This window comes from Bacillus rossius, chromosome 1 (genome assembly GCF_032445375.1).
Source record: "Bacillus rossius redtenbacheri isolate Brsri chromosome 1, Brsri_v3, whole genome shotgun sequence".
Lineage (NCBI taxonomy): Eukaryota > Metazoa > Arthropoda > Insecta > Phasmatodea > Bacillidae > Bacillus > Bacillus rossius.
The window spans coordinates 89762614-89788387 of NC_086330.1; the positions used below are offsets into that span (position 1 = coordinate 89762614).

The 25774-nt window shown below is 38.0% G+C and overlaps 1 protein-coding gene across 3 annotated transcripts in view; it reads right to left on the reverse strand.

Moving 5' to 3' along the window:
- The window catches only part of LOC134539746 (protein bric-a-brac 1-like), a 694502-nt gene that overhangs the window by 10595 nt on the left and 658133 nt on the right, over positions 1 to 25774 (reverse strand). For all 3 annotated transcript variants that reach the window (XM_063382029.1, XM_063382036.1, XM_063382019.1), the window contains exon 6: positions 8127 to 8184. In XM_063382029.1, coding sequence (XP_063238099.1) covers positions 8127 to 8184 — 58 coding nt within the window. The remainder of the gene's footprint in view (positions 1 to 8126; positions 8185 to 25774) is intronic.

A 25774-nucleotide genomic window follows, 5' to 3' on the forward strand; every position in this document is an offset into this window, starting at 1 on the left:
TATCTACTTCTACATTCACTGTACGTGATCTGTGGACCGCCCGAGCCTGCGCTCCGAGGTCACGCCTGTGTCAAGGCCAGCACGGACACCTCTGGGGCACAGGAATCTGACCGGTGGTGGATCACAGCAAACTTCAAGCATGCCCTTAAGAAGGTTGTATCCCCCATTATTTTGCTTTCATAATTTCACGTTTTAGCATATTATTTTTAATAAATTCACGAAATAACTATAGTTAATTATTTATAAAGTGTTTCATAAATTTCGTACCTGTTTATTTAATAGAGTTAAGAAACGTGAAAGAAATTTTTTTTGTTTAACCTAACATGAACTAAGAGCTTATAATTGTGTTGTGAACCATTTTAAATTATTTTTTTTGTGTAGACTTTGACATGTATTTCTCAATTTTTTGTATACCATTCATGAATCAAGAAAAATTTGGATTTCCCAAACATCTGGAAAAACTCAGGTTTGTAGAATTGTGGGAAAACCCAATTTTTATTGATTAATGACTAACTAGTAACACGCTCCTGCTTTGCACGAATGCGACCTACTAATGTGGCATCATTTATATTTAATAAGCAAGTACTTATTAAATTCTCGTAAGTGACAAGTGTTTTCAAAAATCAAACACCTTCTAACGTGTGCCCATAGCTAAAGAATTTCTTTGTAAACAATGTTGACATATTTTTTCTCGTGAGACCAACACAAACAAATTTTGTTTAGGAGTCACACGTGAAAGGGTTACATCTAGCTGTCCATGTGAAAAGCATTCAATGCTCAAATATATTACTGGTTACTGTGGGTCATACTTAGAAGAAAGACATACGCTATCATGGACTTGAGATAAATAAAAAATTACATAATACAGGTCAAAGGCTACAAATAAAAAATTAATTTAAAACTGTATACAACATTATTACATGCTTGTAGTTCATGCTAGGGTGGACATAAAAACTGGCCTTAAAGTTTCTAAAAACTATTAATTAAATACTTAATAAATTTATATAACATTTTTAGTTATATTATTTATTTAAAATAATGAGCAAAAACACGAAATTGTGAAAGCAAATAATATCTGAAACTAACCCTCTAACTACAAGTACTCGGTCGCCAAGCAATTAAAGGTCCACTTCAACCTCCAGTCCCTTCACTCAAGGCCTTTGCTAGGCACAGCAAAAATTGTGTAACTATCACATTAAGTTTTATGAAATAAGACAGCATACATTTCTCGCCACAGTAATCAGTTTAAAATATGTAAAGGAGCTAGATAGAACACAAAACCATCAGAAATTGGAAGAGAAGGATTTACTGAAACAGTGACTTCATGTTCTTTTAGCAAATGGGAAGCAGTAAGGAAATGTGAAATATCAAAGAATAAAATTTAAACTGAAGATATTCGGAGCGACTAAAGGAGGGCAGATCCAGAAGAAAGCATTGAAGTGTAGCAGCAAAAGCCAGGACCGGAGTGTTGAGCCGGACTGACCGCAAGCTTGTAAGAAGAGAAAATTCCACTTTATAAGAAGCACGGATAAGAGATCCAGAAGGTACCAAACCACTAGTGAGAACCGAGACTTTGAGATCTAATATAGACAACTCGCAAAACAGCAAAGTGGTGTTGACTCGTTGGTAACACCAGGTGGCAATTTGGTTAAGGGAGTAAATTGACATGCGTAAGAGGATACTTTGACTATAAATGTTTTCACTTGAGATAATTGAAATTGCTATATAATTCTTGAGGACACATTCTACAAAAATATTTTCAAAACATTTGTGCTAGCCACCAATTGTTTACATGTCAACAAGCTCACCTGCCAAGTAATAGGTCATGAGTTCAAATGTCACCTTGGGGACAGGCATACCTACACCTAAGATATAACAAAGATATTATTCAAACTTGATCATCTCGGTGATAACCTTTTTTTGCATTAAAGACCAACATTAAAAAATTAACAAAATAAGACTACAGATTTGGATAAGTAAAAAACCAATACAGAACTAGGGTGAAACATTCTCTGAGCTTGAACTGTTTGTTTTAGTACCTGCAAGGAAAACCTTATTGATGAAAAATACTTGTGTGTGTGTGTCTGTGTCTGTGTGTATATATGTGTGTGTGTGCATTTACATACACATTCATGTAGATTTGTAGGGGAAATGGTATATAAATATAACTAAGATCTTATTTATTTTTATTAAAAAAAAGTAATCTCACATAACATCTAGTCAATATTAACACTAACACTGGAATGAAATATCATTAATTGTAATAAAAACAATATTAGGTAAAAAAAATGCAGTCCATATATGGCAAACTGAAAAAATAAAGGATATTTAAATAAACCCTTCATTGCATCAAAGCATAGTATTACACAGGCATCATAGACAAAATATGAATCACAGAGGAAGGTTTTATTTTTAACACTGTAGTCAAAATTTGAGGATTCCAAGGATCACCAAGACACAAATAAAAACAAATACATTAGAAGAACAGTATCCTTCCCTGTCATTTGCAAGTTTCAGTGATGCATTTCCCAGAAATCTCTCGAAAGAGAATTAAGGGTCAAACTGGTAAAAACAGTTACACACTGACAACCCTAAATAATAAAATATAACCACAAAAAATTATAATGATCCTTGAAAACTCAATTTTGACTTCACAACACTTGTTTGAAGGAATTTTGTGCACAATAATTATTTGAAGTACACTTTTGAGCTGTTTTCACAGTCTGTGCCATTTCCTTAATGCGAGGTATAATGTTACTACACTGCACAACTGTTCGGGGTGGGCAACTTTCCATACACACAGAAAATCTGGATATAGTCACATGGCTATAAATATTTTTATTGTTTTATGTTGCCAACTGTTTGCTTGGCAAGACACTGAACAAAAATTTTTTTACAACTTTTTTATGATTCTAACTTACAAAAATGATTTCCCACTCAGCTCAAATGTGCACACAAAGCAGTTATGACGTAAGGCACTGGGTCAATATTGGGGACAAAATCTCAGACATATTCAGAGCTATCATACAGGAACACGATTTACAACCTAAGCAATTCTACACAATTAACAAATTCACAACAATTAAATCAATTTGATTACAATCAAGATTAAGCTATACAGAAACTCAACTGAAAACTGTTTTCATATAACTTACATTGTTACAAAGTAAAATAGGTTACAAGGATACAAAGCATTCAATGATACTAAACTGGTTTTGGGCAAGTACTAATCATACTTCACTAAAGTTATGCTAAACTCCTTGTTCTGATAAATCTACACAATTAAAATTACTAAGCTACAACATCGTATGCTAAATGCCAAATTACTTTAACAAACATAACTTTATATTTAGGAACTGGATTTACATTGTCTAAATACCTACCACTAAACACTATTCTTACAAAACCAAGTCAGCCTTCGAAATTAAACAATTTCCTCCCCAACCCTAAAAATGCAGCTCTTATGATTAAAATTCACAAGTTTGGTGCAAGTATCTCCAAATTTTCTAGGTCCTAACACTTTCTTGATACTATAAACTTGTCAATAATTACAGTTACCAAAAAATTTAATGTAACTAAAATTGTATAAATAGAGAAACAACTAACAAAAACTAACTAGCACGTATAGCCTACTAATGAAAATCCAAACAAATTTTTTAAGGTAACAATGATTTTAAATATTGCTATAGATTTTGATAAATATTAATTAATTTACAACTAACAAAAATTTAGTCACTATCAATTTTTTTTAATCTGTAAAAGTTACAAACAGAATAACATTATCATTTAACAACACAATAAATAGCAGAGCGCATTTAAGCAACAGCTAAGATTTTATGATTCCACCATCTGACGGTACATTACACATCTTTGCTTTCATTTTCCAATATATAACTAAGCAACCAAAAACAAACTTAAAAGTTTTCTTAACATTTAATATATATAAACGTACAAAAGTAACTAACCATATGGGACCAAACTTGAACCATTAATGATTGAATAATTTATCAAATTAAAACATAGAAATGTACATGTACTAATATTTTGACAGATTTAAGTATTTAAAACTCATTAATTTTGACTAATGAATATAAATCATCAAACCGGGTCAGTCAATGGAAATAACTAAAAATGTTTTTTTTTCTAAAAAATTTAAAATAATTTATATTTATAATTTAAGTCTGGGTCTTACAAATAAGACACAGTTTTTCAAATCATTTAATTTTAAAACATGTAAATTTTTTAAACCTATTTTTTTATTTCAGAACATGAACTCAAAATAATATGGATGTAAAAAACATACTATGGTTGCATGGGAAAGCTCAAATGCTGGCATCACTATGGTCATACGGCTTAATGTTGAAAATCTTAGAACTGTTTCCAGTTGGACCCAGGTCAAAAAAACAACATTTAGGTAAGTGCCTCAACAAGGACTTAACTGTGCATCAGTTGAAATTATTTAAATCAATAATCTTAAATTACAGTGATAATTTATTTTGTATCATGTCATATCCATTAAGTATAACTCATCAACTCTTCTTTACTATGAAAGGCATGATTTGCAAGCAGACTTAGTAAATGCAATGTAAAATCATTTAAAAAATCAGCTGTTTTTTTAAAGGAATAACTATTGAAATTTCGCAATAAGTAAATACAAGCATTAAGTTTTTTAATTTTAGAAAAGAAATTTTGGCACATCAAAATAAATAATCCATACTAGACTTGTTCCGATAGTACTGATTTAAAAAAAATTATATAACTTATAGTTTTCATAAAAATTTTGATTACAGCATCAGTCTAACAGCTATAGGTCTCCAAATTATAAATTAAAAATTTACATTTTGGTTCTAGGATCCAGCTTCATAAATGCACATTAAGCATGAAATTAATTCTGTAATCACTTGAGGCAGTGATCATTACTACCTAATGAAACTACTTATTGGCAATATGCTGTTGATAAATAAAACACATTTGATAAATTTAATCTAATCAGGCAAATATTACTTTGAAATACTCTATTTGCAGTTATGTCTGATGTTTCAGTACACATACCAAGAATTGAAACTGGTACATCATTTTATACAAACCTACAAAACAAAATAAACAAAAACTTTTTACCTTGATCATACATTACAGTTTAGTTATAATATAAAAATCACATTTTCTTTCATCAATATAAAAAAAAAACAATATACTTACACATGCATGAAGTGTCACACAATAAGTGGCAAGCCAATTTTATTGCTCTGAATATGTCTTAATAATGGGGATACTTATAAACTACATTGAGCAAATATGATTATTTAAGTTTAATATCTAAAAAACTAAATTTCAAAACTTATCTTTTGAGGGTTCCAACAGGAATGGCTTCATTATAATCTTGAGTTGGCACAGAAAAACATTCTGCTATACTTACACATGAGAAAAAGGTCCATCAGAGTAAAGTATCTCTTGATCTACACCGAAAGAACACATATTAAACACTAACGACTATCGTTAGTTTGTATCACAACTACGAAATGAGTAAAAAAAAGGACATTTACACATGAACAAGCAGAAGCTGTTAATGAAAATCACACCTACAACGATCAAAGGAAAATAAACAGTTTCTGAAGCAAAGATGCTCGACACAGGCATGCAGCAGTAACTTAGATCACAAAGTACCCAAAAACCTTTCGATCCTGAAAAACTTATGACTTGTGGCTGAAAAACTTATATCCTCTGGAATTTTAAAAAAATTCTAATGAAGCATACTAGGAAACTTTATGACACAAGATGGATTGAAGGAGGCCAGAAAATTTCTGTAAAGTTTTTGGACCAAAATAAATGTAAAAGGTAGTCTAGTTTACTTATAAAATGTTTTTTTAATGCTGCTAAATGTAGAAATGTCTCAAATACTTTTATTTAAATTTAATATAGAACGTGAACCAAGTATATTACGTATGAAACAAACATAATTTAGTAACAGGGGCCACCTGAAATGCTAGAATTAAAATAGTCATTATCATATAAACATTTTGTGTTACAAAATTAACTTCCAACACTCAAGCTCATGAAAATCCAGCAGCAATTAAATTTTGTGGAATAATCAAGTTAGTTACACATCTCCAGAAATTTATAGTGTTCTCGTAATACTTTCTTTCAAATAAAAACTTTTTTTTACAATCTTTTTTAATTGATAGGTTTAAAGAAATTATCATTCAAGCAGTTAATAACAGGCCCCCTTCAAGAAAATTATACAATAAATATATTCCTATTGAAGCCAAACAAATATAATGGTTCCTGAAAAATATATTTTTTTAAAAAATGGTGTATTATAAAACCCAATTCCTTTTCTTGTGTACATAAATTACTAGTATAAATGCTATGGAATTGAAAGGCAAGCCTACAACTACTACTAGTCGCAAGTGAAACATCACTATTGACACCAGAGAAACTCATCATGTCTACGACAATACCCCCCACCCGGGCCAGGGGTTTAGTTCCCGGAGCCACAAGTCAGAAGCGCGACCAGCTAGCACTCCTCGCCGCGGTCGAAGTACAGCGACACGACGCTGTGCTTCTTGCAGAAGGCCCACCACCAGCGAAAGCCCGCCAGGCCCGTGAACTTGAACTCGGGGTCGCGCGCGCGCCTCAACTTCTCCACGAAGGACAGTATGGCGGCCAGGGAGCGCTTGGTCCGCCTGTTGTACGGCTGTATCGAGATCTCGCAACAGAACTCCAGCACGGAGTTCTCCTCGTCGCCGGTGAGGCCGGCCTCGTCCAGAACCATCATGCGCTTAGTTTTGCCGAGGATATTGTCGTAGAGCGTGCCCTTGGGTATGCCGTAGCGGGCAGACGCTTGCGAGAACCGCATCTTCTGCGTCACGACCGCGTGAATCGCCTCCTTCAGATCGCCTTTTGTCCAGGTGGGGGATTTCAGTTTCAGGAGAGCTGGGTAATCTAAGAATACAGAACAAAACAGGCGCTAATTCTATCAGTCTAGCGACACACACACAAAAAAAAAATCAACAAAAGCTGGTCTACAAAACAAAACGAGCAAAAAATAATAATAAAAAAGTCAAAACAGTTTTACATAAATTCTTCTTTTATAATATACGGAAAAAATATCAAGTCACTAAATGTAATCCAAATTGTCTTGCAGTTAGCAGCCAGTTCTCTTTTATAATCCATTATTCCACCAAATACAGTTATTGTATTATAATTTTTCCATGGTGTTTTATTCACTCAGTTTCAATTTTTCCAAACGTCAGCTGCTTTGTTTGTGTATTTTTCTGTCAAATACTGCTATTGAATCGAAATACAAGCAGAGAAGCATTCAAGCTTTTCGACAAAATTTTGTGGCTCAAAAATTTCTGGACTTCGAGAATCAATAACAATCCTTGTCTAATTAGTCAACAACAAACCTGGGTTAAGTCACAAAAGATGAGTTCAGCACCTCCAGCATGTCGTATCTGATAAGTATTTTTTTAATCAACCGGGTTAGATATTCCATTGATCATAACAAAACCAAATACTTTACCCACAGCATGTTTACCTATTTTTTTTTTCCTTTGCTTATATTGAGATTGTTATTTTTGCAGTATCATAATCACTGAGCGGTTTTCCGATTTTACCCCGCTTTAAGTGAGCCTTTCATTGTTTACGAGACTTTTATCTTTTCTTTTTAAACTCTTCTAGAGAGTTTATTACGATCAAAATCAATCATGGATTGTTTTCTTTTCTTTTAAAAAGTCTGTAGTAATTTCTCTTTTAGTTTTCTCTAAATTTACAAATACAAGAATAAAAAAAACCAGAAAAGAATCAAACGTAATGTAAACTAAAAAAAAAAAACATAAAGGTACTGCACACTCATTACCTTCCAGGCAGTGCATAAGTCTATCTATAGTGCAAATATACATTACAAAATTATGAGTCACATGCTAAAATTAAAAGAGTATTAAAACATCATCATACACGAAATACTTAAATGGAAGCAAATAAGGTTCCGAAGGCTTCTCAGAATTAGTTAGTTAGCTAGGGCTTGGGCTTGTGCAGGACTGGCAAACACGACAAGGTAACAAAGGCAACACGACACAGACCACACCGCACGACACGGGGCGCGCGGGCCGGCGGGAGCGACTTACCGGCGATGGACGACGTGGAGGCGCCGAGCCAAGCGTGCGACGACTCCAGCAGCTTGGCCTGCAACAAGCAGAGAGCCCGGTCAGCGCACGGTCCGAACACACGGCTCACAATGCAACTATGTATAGGACGCACATCTAAGGTATGGTTTTACTGCTAGCACCGCCTGTTGACAGTTGGTTGTGCTCACGTAGCCATTCTGAGTTGTGACATCTGCGAACATTCGGCCAAAATAAAATAACGACCAATTTAAAAAAAAATGTAGTGTGGATGTTATAAATGTTAGCGATCAAAATAAAAATATTGCTATGAATCTCAAATTATAAAATAAAATTCTTATAATGAGCATTAAACACCCCTATCAGTTTAAATTCGCCTTTCGATTATATTTATTAACATACGTATTTATTTATAACGCTTATAACGTTTGAAATAAATACAACAAGATTCCGAAGCTAATGGATGTAGGGACACATCTGAGGACGCGAGTGTCGCATCCCTAGAAATCTCGACTTGGTGGACGCATGTAGGGATGCAGATATATCCCTTGTGAGAGTTCGAAAGCAACGCAAAGATGGCAGCGTCTACAACGATGTACTTTTAGTGGATCCCTTAGTGAGGGATCCATTACGCTAGTGTTCGGATGCAGCTAGTGCCAGTTTATGTAACCCAACAAAGCAAGACACGATAGAACAATAAAGAACAAAACAATAATTTATATAAAAAAAATTCATGAAGTTCGTTGATCCTGGATGGTATATCATAAATTATTTTCAAAAACTGAATTTCAATTATTAGTTTAAATGACTTAAGAAACTCTTACTGTAAAGCCAAACATAAATTTATTATGCAATATTCTTAAGCAAACATATTTATTGCGTCCAACCAAAAACTAAGACAACCATATAAATAACATTATCTGCTATACTTCATTTAATTTTACAAAACTTCGCTAAATTTAATCTAACACAAATGAGTCTTAAACCACCTGCTAACAAATTAATATAATCTTTCAAATACTATATCACCAAACTATAAACTGTGTGCGTGTGTGTATATATATGTATATATATATATATACACACACACACGCACAAACACACAGAACAATGTTATGACTAATTTATCATTTCTTTGCAAGAATACACATCCAATACAACCTTAAACACAACATTTTAGGGTATGTGTTAAATGAATCCTGAAATAGCAGCATTTTAAAAGTAGAATAAATTATTGATGCTGCAGTGAAGAATAAGTGGTCAATCTTTGGACATGTCAAGAGAGGGAACAATTTTCATGTGTACCAAGTGGTGTTGGATATCAACAACTGCATTTTGTCCATTAAAATAAAAAATATGCCCCCCACCCCCACAAAAAAAACCTGTGATGAATTATTTGTGAGATGCAGAAAGTCATTAAATTTCAGGAAACTAAAATTTATAACTCAGCAATTACCCCCCCCCCCCTCCCCTCCTCCAAAAAAAATTTAGAAAATGTTTGCTCAAAATAGCTTGTCATGGGCAGAGTCTAGAGGTACTAGTCTCACCCTAACTCACACAAAAATATAATTCAAATGGTTTACAAAATGGAAAATAAATGTAAAGGGGGGTTGAAAATTCAACACTTTCTTGTAATTCTCTCACACTAAAAGTTTTGGAAGAAAGATGGAATTGGAAGGAGAGAAATTCGTAATGTTAGATTCGAATAGGAACTGAAGATTGAGTATTTTTAGTAGTATTTTCATTTTTACAGATTTTGAAATTTGTACAATTTTGAAAGAACTTCCATTCTTGAATAATGACTGAAATAGGAGGCACAATACAAACATTACAGGTACAGAGACAGGTGTTCCTTTTACAAAACAAGAAGTTTCTCCACAGTTCGTTGTAAAAACAATTTGTACGAACAATTATGTAATTGCATGTTTGAAACTTAAAGAGAAAAATAATATTTTAACTTTACTGTATGCATAAATAATTGAGTTACAACAAAACAATGAACAATTTAAGATATGATGGGAGAATCCAAACAGTAATGAAATGTAAACTTTAGGTACTAAGAAAACTTTCATATTACTTTCTTGGCATTATCTTCCAGTCAGGATGGCATTGCAATATAAAATTACTTTTCCCGATATATTTTCGGCTGGAACAGGTTAAGTCAGGCTGTCGATAACAATGACTGTCAGAATTTGATTGCAAAAGTTCAGATTAACTGGAACGCACAACATCATGTGATAATCTACCAAAACAAACACTCCTTTTCACCTCGTGTTCTAGTAAAGACTGTTCACGTCTCCCATAAACGTATACTTTCTGACATAACAAGAAAATGCCTGAAGCGACAAGTATCTTATCTATTAACAACACACATAAAACACCGAGCTCTCGTTCATGTACAAAGAAAACAAGCTCGCCCAACAGCTATAAAAAAGGTGTCAACATAAAAGCCTGAATGTTATGGTCTAGGGGTGATACGGTTAATAATTATTTTTACGTTAGTAAAACAGTTTCATAAAATAAGTTTATATTGTGAAATAGATAATGTAATGTAGCAACGAACAAACGGGAATAAAATGCCGTTTTTCTGTGTGCTGTAAAGTAAAATTACTTGTGGAAATGCCCAGAACAATTTTTTCAAAGGCTAAGTTTTATTTCCCCAACAGAGTTCTTTACAAAACTATAATTCCGTTAAGAATAAAATGCTGGAAAGTTACTGATAATGTAAATTACATTTTCAAGACAGGAGATATTTTAATCAAAACTAAAGTAAACTGAAAAATCGACACATTATGATTCCATGCCAACCAGTATAACCAGAAATAAAAATAAAACCTAAATATGTTTTCAACTCATCCTTGAATTTTCCAATTATATAGAGATGCAGAAATACAATCCACTAGTTCTTTAAGAACCTTTTTGACAACCAGTGAAAAACGAAAGAATTATTTTTTGGTCCTCTAAATATTTTTGTGGAAGAAGAGGTTTACAAAGGTATTAAGTATTAAAGTTACAAAGTACCATGTCTGTAGCTAGTAGTAAAGGTAGCAACATCCATTCCCCATCTGATGTTAACTTCAACGTGGGCTTGTTTTACAGAAGGAAATAACTCACATACTCTTACGTAATTGTTTAGCCCACAAACAGCGATCCGAGAGCTGTGCAGTACGGGTTTAGTGAAAGCCCTGAAGGATGGGCTTATTAGGTCACCAGTTCCAATGGCTCCCACGCAAGTCGGTGAAGCTCACATCCTGATGTAGCCACACTCTGCCTCTGAGCACTGTTCTTGTCGTTCCCCCTATCACCGACTCTTTTACACCGTATTCTTTTTCTTTTTTCTTTTTTCCTTCTTCAAGGAGCAGAGATACACATCATCATTTCTAAAGCCATTACTTTTGTTTCACAAAGCTAAGGTACCATTCATACTGTGATATACATTTCCTGCAGTTATTAATCCAACCGATGTAACTCATTCTTTATCTCTGTGGCAAGTAATTACAGATGTGGCAAGATTTTGACGGTTTAATGGCCTGTCTTCAAAGTCTTTACAGTCTTGTGTAGACTCTGCCCACAGGTTTTCCTTGTGTGGAGCGTTTATTTGGAGGCTAGATTAAGCCAAAACTATTAAAACCCTTCTCAGTATTTAGATGCCACAGAGTACAAAAAAAAATGAAAAAACTTGTAAAATGACTCTGGAAGTCACGGAAAATATGTTAAAAGTTTAACCTATTGCTGAATAAATAATCAATTTTTTTTTTCTTAATATGTAATAATGGTAAGCAAATGTACAGTAAATTTCACCGAATCCACGTGAGGAAAATAATGTAACCAAACTCCATACTTATCAAATAGAGGTTATGACGAACTCAACATGACTCCTGTTAAAATTAAAATTTCAGCAGTAAAGATGCAACATATGCCAAGGCCGAATCAGTAGCCAACCAATTTCAAAACAGCAATTCTGATTTCAAAGGTACTCAGGTATGTGCAAATGCACTACTTCACGTGTGCAACACAACATTTCATGCGGCAAGGTGCCGTGGCTAGGGGGAGGAGGGCGTCTCCGAACCACTCGCTTGCAGATGTGTTTCCAAGGACGGCGCAGCCCAGTTAATGAAACTGCCAAGGACTGCCAGTTGCACCCACACTGGCTCATACAAGCCTGCAGTTTATCTCCCCCTATTCATTACCGTGTTTTCTTTAATGCCAAGTATTTTCGTTTCAAATTTTGGCTGCGAAATTACGCCAACTTACTTATCAGATTAAAATCCCACCCGCCATGAACCGCCAATATCAATGTTCGAGATCGCTCATGGCAACATGTTCTCGAGTGCGAACAAGACGCCATGTTGCCGATCACTTCATGGCTATGCGGCGCCTTGCCGACCGCAACACCTTTGTAAACACATACATTACCTGTACATCGTTCAATATATCGATTGTAAAGTTTCATTGCGCATTTATATTACATAGAAGTATTCAGACTAAACTGAACTTGGAAAAAAAAAACCAATGAGAAAGAAATGACTCGTTGACATTTAACTCTGGAAGGTCTCGGGGTAAAAAATTTAGACCATTTTTAGTTTTATCCCATTCAAATACAAAATAACAGATTTAAATACATATAAATAAAAATGTAAATGTTAGTTCGTTCAAAATCTTAAATCTCAGAAAGTTCTTCACCGATTGCTTTGAAATTTTTAAATAACGTTGCATTCGAATATCCGCGTGTTTTTGTTTACCTATGTCACACCTGTGACAGGTAAAAAGATAGAAAATATATAAAGGTAAAAACATAGATTTTTAATATTGTCATTGCTATAGAGTGACATAATTATAAATATATAGATATAGGTATATAAATTATAAATATAGAGTTAAAAAGAGGTAGATATATATATGTAGATAAAGCTATATAAAGAGAGATAGAGAACTAGGGCGATAGAGAGATGCTCTGTATAGGTGAACCTACTTCAAACAAAAAAAAAATGGATTGAGACATTGCAACGCATTCCAGGCATTAGCTAGTGTATTAATACACTGTGGCAGTGTCAGTTTAATTGCACTGACGTAATATTCAAAGCTTAGCGTTAGTGCAATACTAACATTGACACATTGACATCTTAGGTCTATTTTTTCCCTTGTATTTGCCGACATGCCCGGCGCGGGCCGAGGTCCGGGCAGCAGCGGTAAGCCCTGGACGATATTGGCCCCGGGCGGACAATGCTAAGCGTCAACTCAAACTGCGAGGAGGGGCTGGAACCTCATCAAGTCGGTTTAGCCCCCCCCCCCCTCCCAGCCCTGGGATAGGCTTGCAGCTGGACAGAGGCTGCGGCGGGCACACACGCTCTTGTCGCTCTTGTCTCACGGCTTCTCCTCTGCATTCATCACGATAGCTACTTGCATCTTAAGATTTACCCAAACGATGCGTACACACTAATAACTGTAAAAAGCCACGTTAGTGTTTATAATGTGTAGCTTATTTTGCTTACAAAACACACTTTCAAATATCAATCTTTGGTTCGATAATTCAACTAGTGATGAAATATCGCCAATATTTAAGTAGGGTATTATTTTCTCTGGTAGCTTATGTACCTACATATATTTTCATTTTTATTGTTATCAAAATTTTGTAAATATTTTTGAATCAATGATTTACGTTCTTACTTAAAAATTATTTTTATGCAATAAAAATTATTAAGGTTTTGGTATTGTTTATTTTGTATTTTTTTTAAATTTAATTATTTTTATTATATGGATGATATACTAAACATACCACACGTAGCACACAGATCCTTGTGGCACTCACGCAAAAGCTTGTTTTAGTGAGTGGTCATTTTCCTAAAAACTTAGTGTGATAGTGTAAATACATAAAGAGGGAAACTAAATTTCACAAATAAATAACGTTAAGTAAACAACTGGTGAGAAAATTGTGAAACAAAAACAAAAATTTCAAGAGATATCGGAATATATTTTAAAGGAAAATAATATTTGGGTCATGAATGTGAAATTACTGGATGTGTGAGAGTGAGATTTAAGACCCGTTATCGTTCACCTTTCAGTGCTATTATATGTTTTTATATATATATATATATTAATTTGAGAACTTACGAATTTCTCTAATTATTGTTCATTTTTATGTTTTGTAACAAAATTCATTTCCCAGATACTTGTACGCATAAAGTACTGAGTATACAGTAAGTCATCAAAAGTTCTGATAGTTAAAAATTGATGCAATGTTGAATGTGTTATTCTAAAACAACACTTAATTCAGATTTTATTTGTGATAGTGACGCATACGAATAAAAAACTATCGCCTCGCAGTTACAATATTTTCCCCACAAAAATCTTAAATTAAAAAAAAAAACATTGTGAATGAAAACGTGTTTTAATTTAAAGTTTATAATACATAAGTAGTAATCAAAGTTTCTTTATGGTTTTCAATGGCTGCTATTCGAAATACATTCTTTCACCAGGACGTGTCAGGGTGCCGCTGTTCACCTCTTCATTGCAAAGATTACCAATGTATGCACGCATAACATGACTTATCGGTGGACCGTTATAGTGTACGTGTTTTACTTTCACACACTTAACTCCAGTTGAATATTAAGCCAGATTTCCATATAGAGGAGACAAAAAAATTCATTCTCTGAACTAGGTTCTTTTTATTGGAATTCTTTGATTCCTCGAACGTGCTGCACTTGCATCACAGCCAAGGGATCGCGCGTGGAAAGAGGCATTAATGGACCCCGACTACCCGGTCACACATACAGTCTTGGTTCAGAAATAAACACGCGATTTGAAAACCACTCAAGATATTAGAGTGGTGTCTGTTTACGAAAAAACATTTAAGAATACGACGAGAGCGGACGAGTAGATCTGTTTTTGTTTTTAAACTTACATTAAGAGTGAAAATGAAAAAAAAAATTCATTATAACGTTTAGGCATGAAACTCCCGGTTGATATGCTAAAGAATTAAGGGGCCTTAAATTACACCTTTATCTTCATTTCTCCGCCATATGATGTTATGGATAACACTTAATCTCATAACTGCCCTTTGCACGAGAAGACTGCGCGCCAGTTAGAAGCCTTGCACTTTAAGGCGATACCGCGCTAGAAGCACCAGCAAGAGTCGCACTTATCATCCCGCCTTACTAACACAAAAAACACCCCTGACTAGGGAGGCCCCTATAATGACGGAGTCCGAGATGGTAATGGTTCGAAGCCCGCCACATTTCTGCATCGTCCGTCATCCCTAGCGCATCTGTCCATTTGTGCATGAGAAGAGAGACAGGCACTGGTGACACAACCCCTACTGGGAGCTGCAGAGAGATAGAGAGAGATAGAGATAGAGATAGAGAGAGAGAGATAGAGAGAGAGATAGATAGATAGAGAGAGAGAGAGAGAGAGAGAGAGAGAGAGAGGAACTGCACAGGCAAGCTGCCCGATCAGCTGCACCAGCGAGGCGACGACGTCAGAGGGATGGAAGGAGGGAGTAGAACGAGGACGGACACACAAGCAGCGTCATGCAGGCAGCCGCACTGGGAGCGAGAAGAGTGGGGGAAGGTCAACGACAAGAGGAGAGATGAGACTAATGCCCGAGACGAGTGGGCGGAGTGCCGGCAGCCAGCTGGAACCATAGAACCGGCGGCCTCGGGAAGTCACATGGCGACGGCGAAGGTCAGTGCTGCAGACCATGGGTAATAATTAGTCTATGGAGTGTGTGTCTGTTCTGAAGTTGAAATCAACTAGTCAGCGACTGGATAGCCAAACAAATCGTAGCTTTATAAAGACTTGTTTAACAGATTGGAAGGAAAGGCATATTAACCTCGTGTGATATCGTGATCGTAGGGGGGCAACAAGTACCTGCACCGAGAAGTGGACGGCGAGCACAGCCCTGTTGGACCCACGGGCGCCCGGCTGCATCATTGACGGCTGGCGCGGCGCGCGGAGCCTTGTTCTCGCTCGCCATTACCGAGGCACAAGTACACAGGCTCGCGCGCGGCCCTGCATCATTCAACCGCGCTAACCAAGTGGACACGGCCGCTCCTGGGACGACAAAATAATGCACGCGCCACACTTGGCGCGCTGATCAAACTTGGACGACGTGCTGGGGAACACAGCGGGCGGGGGTTGGCCCACCCTCCCTCCCTCCCTCCCTCGCTCATTCCACTTTCACCCCCACTCCTTCCCACAACCCCCCCCCCCCCAACATTCCGCGCGCCACTGAGCTCGAATAGGCAAGCGCCCTCAACTAGCTCTATAACATAATTATATCGGACAAACATAGCTCGATACCCCACAATTGCTTGGCGCAACATCACAATAGGCCAACTATGTTTCACATGCCGTGCCAATCATGTGGCAAATTGTGACAAAGGCATTTCGACTTTTTTTTTTTTTTTTTTTAACTGTTCTGTGCTGCATGGTCACATCGCACAGAAGCGACAAGACATTGCAAGCGAACGGTAACGCGAAGGTGATGCAGTAGAACAAAATCCATTTAAACCCAAATGCGGAGCTAATAAAGCATGTTTTAGAAAGCACGATGCAGCCCTTGCATACCCAACTTCTGGAAATAAAACCCTGATTTACAGCAGTAACACAACTACTTCCCAATATATTCGAATATGGAAACATGTAAACGATCCCACTGATTATAGGAAAACAAACAAATGTTTGTAAACGGCAGTAACAAAACATTCAATTGAAGCATAATTGTGTACATGTATGGCTACAAAAGAATAAACTTAATTGCTTGTTACTTTTTTTTTCTTGTAAGGTATAATTATTGTTGAATTCATTTCCATCGTCACACAATAATGTGAACGAGGTACCAACAACTAAATACACTTTATACATAAAACATACTGTACCGAACGCGAGAGACCAGACCGCGATGCCAGGTTCGGAGCTGACTGGCGGCCCCGCACGGTCACCGAGGTCATGCACCATGCCACGCGCGCCTGGCCGGATTACAAGGTTCGTCGCTACCCCCGTCCCCACGCATCGTCCTGCCTAGACGCCGTTATCTATCGCTGAGCGACCTTGGGAATTCCGCGGACCACCATATGAACGAGCGACGCTATTCTCGACGCTTCGGGCGTCGAGTCGGCGCGGGATGACGTGATTCGTCACAGCTTTTCTGGTCAGTTCTAGAAGGGCGCCACAGACTACTTAAGCAGCAACGCCGGCCTCGGTGACGGAGTCTTTAGGGGCGACAGTCTCGCGATGGTGAGGACCGGTGAGTGCCGCGAGTGCGGCGACAGTTCCGCGACGAGTCCCGCGACAGTTCCGGAGTTCCGCGAGCGAAGCGAAGTGCGACATCAGAAGAGGAAGAGAGACCCCCATCGAGAGTGGCGCGACGTGGAGTGACGGGATCGATAGTGGACTCACGAGACTGTGTAAGGGCGAGGTAAGTGGCAAACCACTGTTGAGCCTAGCTCCAGTGAGGAGTGCGGTCTGCGGAACTTGACAGACACTGAGTGACTTGAGAATAAACTTTTTTGAGTGCGAGTAATTGGTGATTAGGCTTTTTTTTAATACGATTATTTATTAGTAATGTAAATATTAGTAATCAATAAAACTTAATTGGGTTATCCCTTACGAACCCCACATTATAAATCGTAACAAAATGTATGTTTATTCGTATAAAAGTTTAGCTATTGCAGCCATTACCTAAATACAAATGAGTTCGCTTCATCACTCCATAAACAGCGAATATCTACACAGTCCAAATGATTGACATCTGCTTCCAATATCCGTCTTTGGTCACCGCCTATAGTTTCTCGCCCCCACGACAAACTGTTTTTCCGCCGATTCCATAACACGCGCATGCGCACAGTTCGCCAAATACTACCCACCCACCCACCCACAGCATACATGTGGCATAGCACGAGGCTTCTTACAGGGGTGACATCCTCGGGTCTCCCGAGCTCATCTGCACCACGGATCCACATGTCGAAGGACTTTCCATCAAACCATCAAGTAGAGGTCTGTTTTTCGAGTGGTCGACAGCATTTCATGACTTCCCAGATACCCACCAATAGCTATTTTCCTTATATACTATCTCCCTCCTGCATCTCTACCTTCAGAAGAGAAAGACTATACCGCGTATTTATTCTCTCTTCAAAACGAATTACAAAAAAATACCCACTACAACATTTCTACACTCATGTCCCAATTTGCTACAAACATTATTTGTTACTTCAGATGCTACGAACAACCACTTCATGCTAAACGACTGAAGGGTTTACGGCATTTCTTCCAGTGGCGGGACTCGAACCCACGACCTCGGAGTCAAGTGGTGAGTCTGCACAGATCACACAGTGTATACATCAGCCGTGCAGTCAGCAAATACGAGTAAATATCCCGTTAAAGTTAAACGTACCACATTTTCGCACTAATAAAATAAAACAGGCTATAAAAATGTCAACTTTCGGAGTGCGGGAGGCCCTTTCAAGGGCTTCGCCCGCACTCGAGGAAGAACTGTTTCGCGCGACGAGGGTTCGCGGGGTGCTTCGCCATAAAGTGAAGTTGGTGGAGTGCTGTATCGACTGCAGTCCCTCCCCCACCGCCTTCCCTTATAACCATGGAGTCGCGGACAAACAGATCAATGGCCACTGCCGAGACACGAACTGTAAACACTTCACTTCCCTTCCCCCCGGCCCGCAGCCTGACCACGCCATCCAGGACAGGTAACCGACAGGGAATAATGAAACACGGGTTAAAACATACGTCACAACACGAGCAGCACGCAATGCCCCAGGGCAACTTTGGTATTCCTGGCTTCTGCCCTGGCAAACCACCAAGTCACCGTGTCTAACACTCGCTCACAGAAGCAAACACTTTATGTTCAGTCACAAATCTCTATTTGGTCACATCAAAAATAATCAAAGCGAGAAGAAATACTAAAAAAAAAAATGGAGAGGTTGTTACAAATGACATGTAGGTACGTGTTTAAATTATATACAACACAATTATCAAATAACAGTAGTGACAATTTTTAATGACAACCGTAACACACAAATATCATCTTAAAGTAAATACAGAATGGACAAAAAATGTTGACAAAAAGGTTGACACGTGTTGGCTACACATTTACTAGTAACAGCAACTTATAAATAAAAGTTGCTATGCGTTTAAACCAAAACCAGTTGCGTGTACAACCCAAACTCAGTTTTGAAGTAAATATGGAAGTAACGACCGCTACGTCATCATAATAGCTGCCTATGGTAGCTGATGGTGGCAGACAATTGCTAAAAAATGGGACCAGCTATGGCGACAACTTAAATGTGTGATTTACTTTTGAACTTTGAATTTTAATCAACAATATAAAATCTGTGCATGACATGTGTGGCACTTGTATGAATAATAATTTCAGTTGTTTTATTTTATTGCCATACATAATCATAATATAACTTCCGGAAGAAAAATATTTGATGGAAACATTTATCGTACAAGTAACATACGTATGCTAAATTGAGTTTGAAGGGACTTAATTTTCCTGGATATTTCATCTACAATTGTTTACGAAGCCATTTTCGACATGTCATCACATTTGAGGTTTCCATCTCGGCATTACTACAGGAGCCTGGTTACAACATTATTATTCGAGTCCAACGAAATAATATTTTATAATTTTTTATTGCAGTTGTATTAAATAGCAATGTCAATAATTTCGTTTAGCTGTATTATTTTATTTCACAAATGTCCATTATTTTATTAGCCCCTCACTCTAAATTGTTTTGAGATGAGTCGTAACAAAACTAAGTCGTAAGGCGCACGCAGTCTGCGGTGCACTCTACCTGTGTAATGTAACCAACCACACAATTTTCTGCCAGCAGCTATGAGTATCGTCTGAAAAGTCTTCCTGCCTTCCCTGGTCCTTCAAGGTGAACTTGCGCTTTCATTTTCTCCTCATTTCTAAAGTTAAAAACTATTTCTGTAAATTTCCCACGATATTTTTTAAAAGATATTAACTAAGAGTAACGTAATAGACGTTTCAATTCGCGCCGGTGGTCTTAATTACTAAAAATTGCGCGACTATTTACACCCATTGTATTACATTTAGTGAACATATGTTTAAAATATTTGTGACAACAGCAAATGCAAGGGAGGTGTCGTGTTAAAATTTACATAAATATAAATAAAAATGTAATTATCAACATGACGCGTGATACCGAGCCTTGAGGCCACACTGGTAGAACAAAAACAGAAACTAACAAGAACAAAACACGTATTCCCGCCGACAGTTAGCACATGAAATAATTGTCTAACCGGCCACATGCTCATCATGCGCAAATTTCTGTGAAGACTGTCGCCGTTTTTTTTGGCTATTTGTGAGAGTTGTGTCCACATGTTCTTGGCGACAGTTTGACTAGGCTGATTCCGTGTGTTAGCGTAATTAAATGGCAAATAACGAACATTTTTAACAGTCACTTGATCACGTTAACTGATACACCGACGCACCAGGTCGCGTGGGGCGGGCCTCGACCACACACCCTTCCCTCCGCACGGACCGAAGGGGAAGGCTATTTCAAACCCTGCCCCGCCCCGCCGGGAAAGGCAAACAAAAAGCTTAACCCGATACCCCCACCAGGAGTGAGTACGTCAGACGACACGCACGCCGCCTGGAGCCCTCAGCCTTGGCACGTGCGGTCGGTAGCCTACAACTCACGTAGTTTCGGTTCCCTACCACGTTCGTGCAACTTCGGATTTCTCTCAAATATTGAAAGTAAAAAAATCGAAGGGTTAGGTTGGGTTAGGTCAGTCACAACATGCTTGTTTTCATTGGAAACTTCTGATTTAGCGGCTGAAGTGGCGTTAGTACCAAAACGCAAAACTTCGGAAATCTTCGGAAATTCTTGCAGGGAACCGAAACTACGTGAGTTGTAGGCTTCCCCACGTGCGGTATTGGGCGCTACTAGTACCGCAGTACCCAGCCAGTTTCAATAGATTTGTTTTAACACTAGGTGGGGGAAGGCTGGCTAACAGACAGAGAACGTTCAAAGCTTATAATTTTGAACAATCCGCGCGTGGTTTCCCGCCAAGAGCAGGAGTGGAGAGAGGGCAGTGGTAACACACTGGACTTGGTTCCAGAGGGCACGGGTTGAAATCCCGGCTTCCCTAGATTGCTCCTGGCAAATTCTGACTGAGTCAATAGCAAACTACTGACCCGCTATCCCTAGTCTGAGTAAATTGTGTGTCATCGAAAGGGCCCATTTTTTGCGAAAAGATTTCCAGACCAACTTGTGTGTTAAAACTGTGTAGCACTGACTGTTTCGTGGTTTTCTGGGTTTATTTCAGGTACCTGTATACTGTCAGCCCACCAATCATAGCCATCCAGGGAGGAAGAAAACGCGTCCTGAATGGTCCAGCAAAATACGTATGCAGTCTAATGAGCGATCAATTTTTATACATCCCTTACTTATCGATGGCAATTACCACGCTGCCGAAAAAGAGACTAAACCCAAGGGCAGGGCCAGCCCTTCCAGAGGGCCATCCTGGAGAACCCACCAGTCCACGGCAACGTCCGCCACGTTTCCCACTAGCGAACATTGCCGGGAATCGAATCCGGACCTTCAGGAGGGAGGCGGGACACCCGACCACTCGACCGCTGCTGCAGCCAATCATGTTGCTGGAAGAGAATTATGTATCGTATGCATCGCTTACATCCACACAACATATTCCGATCACTAAGTCTTCAAGTATGATCTACAGTACGTGTAACAAAAAAAAAGGGGGGGGGATTTAAGATATCAAAAATCGGAGTACATTGGAATAAAATAAAGAAAATTAAAAGATTTTTTTCGTTTGTTGTAGGCCTACAAATAAATTATTTGTAATCTAGTCGCCACAACTACTTATCTACAAAAGTGTACATTTTACTATACATGTAAACACAAAAACATTTGGTCGATTCCACATCAGCGTCTATGAAAGCGTACCGTAGATCGGCCACTAGTTTCCCACGGACTCCCATGTGAAAGGTACCAAACGCGCTTGCCTCGCGATGTACAGTTGCGGACAGAGACCGCGAGCGGCCACGCGACCAACGCACGGACGGGCCGCAAGCAGCCGAAGTGGCCGGCGAGTTAAGCGCGGAAAACAATTTCTTAATTATTCTGATTGGGGTTAATAATATCCGAGGAGGGAAGGCCGCGCCCGACGTTCAATTGATGTTACTTGAGTTCAATTCCTGCCGCCCGTGTGCAGTAAGTACAGTCTGTTCCTCGCCGGCGGCGCCTTGCACACCCTGCCAGGATCCTCGTTCCTGACATACATTTCCCAAGTTTCACTCAATTCCTTAGCCATGTCAGTCTACACTCGTATGCTACATGGACAACTTCCTTCATCTGGAATACATCTACTCACACTGCACACGACTGCCGACTATTCTAGCACGTGTTTTGTGAAACACCGGTGAAAATAACGAAGTTTAAAATACTAACCATGTTGCGAATTATAAAGGAATAAAAATAAATTCACTAAAAAAATTAAAAAGAGAAATTAAAAAAAATAATAAAACATTTTATGATTTGCTAGTCTTGAAAGTGAAAGCGAATAATTGTATCATCGACACAAATAAGACACAACGTAGTTGTCTCTATCTTTCTGTAATGTTTGATTGCTTACAACTCCAGTACTACTTAAATAATTGAGATAAAAAGTGTTTTAAGAACCTTTATTAAGAACGTAACTAAACATCTGAAGCACAGCACCTACGCATCGCCCATGATAGGGTTGGGAAGAACTGTTGGGAATAAAGATTGAACTTGAAAGAATTAATTTTCCCGTGTCCAACGCAGAATGTTTTCTAACAGTATGTTCCGCCTGTGGTTTTTTTTTGCCGCGTTTCAATATGTTTAGTGAATTCAAGCTGTCCTACGGGTACCAGTGACGTTTTTCACTAAACGAGAAACGGTCATCAACGGAGCTTCGCGGATGAAAGAACGTTTTAAGCTCCCAAATAAATCCAATGGTTTGTCCTTTCAACCACAATATTCAAACGAGTTGAAACTTTGGGTCCAATTTGATTTGTCATAAGTAGAGACCTGCAAAATTCGCGGGTTCAATTACCTCCAGGATAGACTCTACTACACTCTACACACTCGGGCAAATGCCACCTGTTCATTGGCTGCTGACTTGTGAGTCGTCTCGACTGAGTGTCTGTGATTCGACACTTCTTTGAGCGAGGGTCTCTAATTGGCCCTCATTAATCCAGATTAACAGTGAACCAGTGGAAGAAGCAGCGCTAAGGTATAATTATTTGAATTGTAGCAGGTCTCTAGTCATAAGCCAATACATATTATGTTGAGATACAATGAAATTTTCTCTTCGAGAATTCAAATAAAATTTAACCTACGTAGTTAAACTAGTTAAAGCAAGCGCGTGTGGGCAGAAGGCGTAAAAGGGAGGCTTAAACGGCACAATCCACTTGGAGATAACACCTGGAAAAAAGTAGTTAGTACTCCTTGGAAACTCAACGGCCATCGGCAATGGGAGAGACCGCTGATTGAACGAGTTGGAAACTAGTCCATATGAAGATTATTCCTAATTAGTCTCACATCCAGTTACACCACCTAATAGATCTAATCCCTATTAGGATACACTAGGGTTGAGTTTTCTAATCTTAAAATTGTCTGGTTCTCTTGTGTCCTTATTCATTTTTACAAGCTGGTTTTATATGTGTTTTTTTATCACTGCTATTATAGGTATTTGTTCTGGTTTCTTGATCTTGAATCATGCTTCACACATAGAAATTTCGTCCAATTTCGTTCATGCTTCCTATCCATGTCATCTACATTCAAATTTTTCTTATCACGACAATGTCCATAGCCGTGTCGTCATATTAATTTATCCTCAACGGACAGAATGTTTAACTCCAACTAGTAATATATATTTATTCCCTTTTCATTTCTAATTTATTTGTCACTTTTTTTTTTTAACCTAAATTATTTTTGAGTCCTGTTTCTTTCCTCCATATAAAGTTATTTTCCATACATTCCTTCTTTGTATGTTCTTAGTTCCTCTTAGTTCACATGCAGTCTACTGACGAAGCAGACGAGCTCTACGCCGGATCGCTGTAGCTGCTGACTAGATAGAACAAGTCGATACTCGGGGCACTCCCCGAACTGCACAGCACGATGTGCATGTAGTGAGGGCCACTCGGGAGTTGGCATTTCCTTGGCGATCGCGACAGAATGCACCACGAGCAGCCGAACATGCACGCTAACATCGTGAACATCACCGCTCGCATTCCGTCACATATGCTATTCAACTAATCATCGCGACCGCATTACGAAACCCGACAGCCCAGGAACTTAGATTCCGTTCGCCGACGCAAAGAACCGTCAAAACAAATGCAATATTCAACTCCAAAACGACTACACAAGAGACAACGCGAACAAAACGCCGCAAGCGAGGAACAAGCAAACACAGCATGCGTGTTGTCACAATATGGCACTATTTTGACAACCGACAGAGTGCAACAGCAAACCTAATCGAATTATAGCAAACGTCACAGCAGGCAGTTCCAAATTTCACGTATTGTGCTTCGCAGAATGCACACATAATGGCTTCATTAGCGAGCTTTTCGACATTAACCATCATTCGCTGAGTGAATAAGCCAATTTGATACGTATAAATAAATAAAATTATATTCGAGGTCAACCGATTTTTAAATGCACAAAATAAATACTCCAACGCTGCTCATATTTCCTTCGCCTCTTTCCAACACCTTATCAACGCAGACAAGTAAACTCTAAATTATCCAGAACTAGGTAACTTCACGTGTGATAAAAGTGGCTAGAAAAAAAAATAAGGACACCATAGGCTGGAACATTACCCCAAAAATATTCTCAAACTACGTCTGAACAGTTCCCAAGCATTCCACCCTAAACTAAAAAGAACATTCTTGATAAAAGGAACGCGATTTAATAAACCAAGGTTAGGCCTACACTTATTTACGTCACTAGTTGTAATGGCATTATTTCCCTGTTCAGTTAGTTCCCAAGGTAACAATCTCGCAGTTATGTAATATCAGTATGCAAACAATGACTAAAAAAGAGTATGAAACCACCTAATTTCTTACGTGTTTACAGTTCGATAACGAGTAAAAAAAACATAATGGTTGGTTTCACACAATTACTTGACTACTATTGTAAATAATTGTGACGAACTTTACTTTATCGCACAAGTAAAAACTAGGAGTCTGAACTACATATCAATGAAATTTTTCATTACAGCAATGTTATTTTTTTAATTAGTACGAAAAAACACAACTTTGCGCATGGTTTACAGTTAAATAAAAAATAAAACTACTGCAGAATAGGCCATACTTATCAATACAAAACCATGTTAACAAAGGGTGAAATCACACAATGTGTGTTGTTTAGTTCAAAGAAAGCTATGTTTAGTACCGTGCGAGGCATTGTTGTGTACATCTCGAGCTTCACCGCATGCTGTCACAGAGCCTGTAGAACTCTTAGCAGTGGCTTTAATTTCTGTGTTCACTGTGTTTAAAGGTGACCACACTGAATAAATAGATAAGTACTTAATAGAAAAAATCGTGGGGATAAATGAGGGTAGAGCGTGCAACCAATCTGCGTAGAATCTATATTGTACAACTGTCAAACATTATAAATATA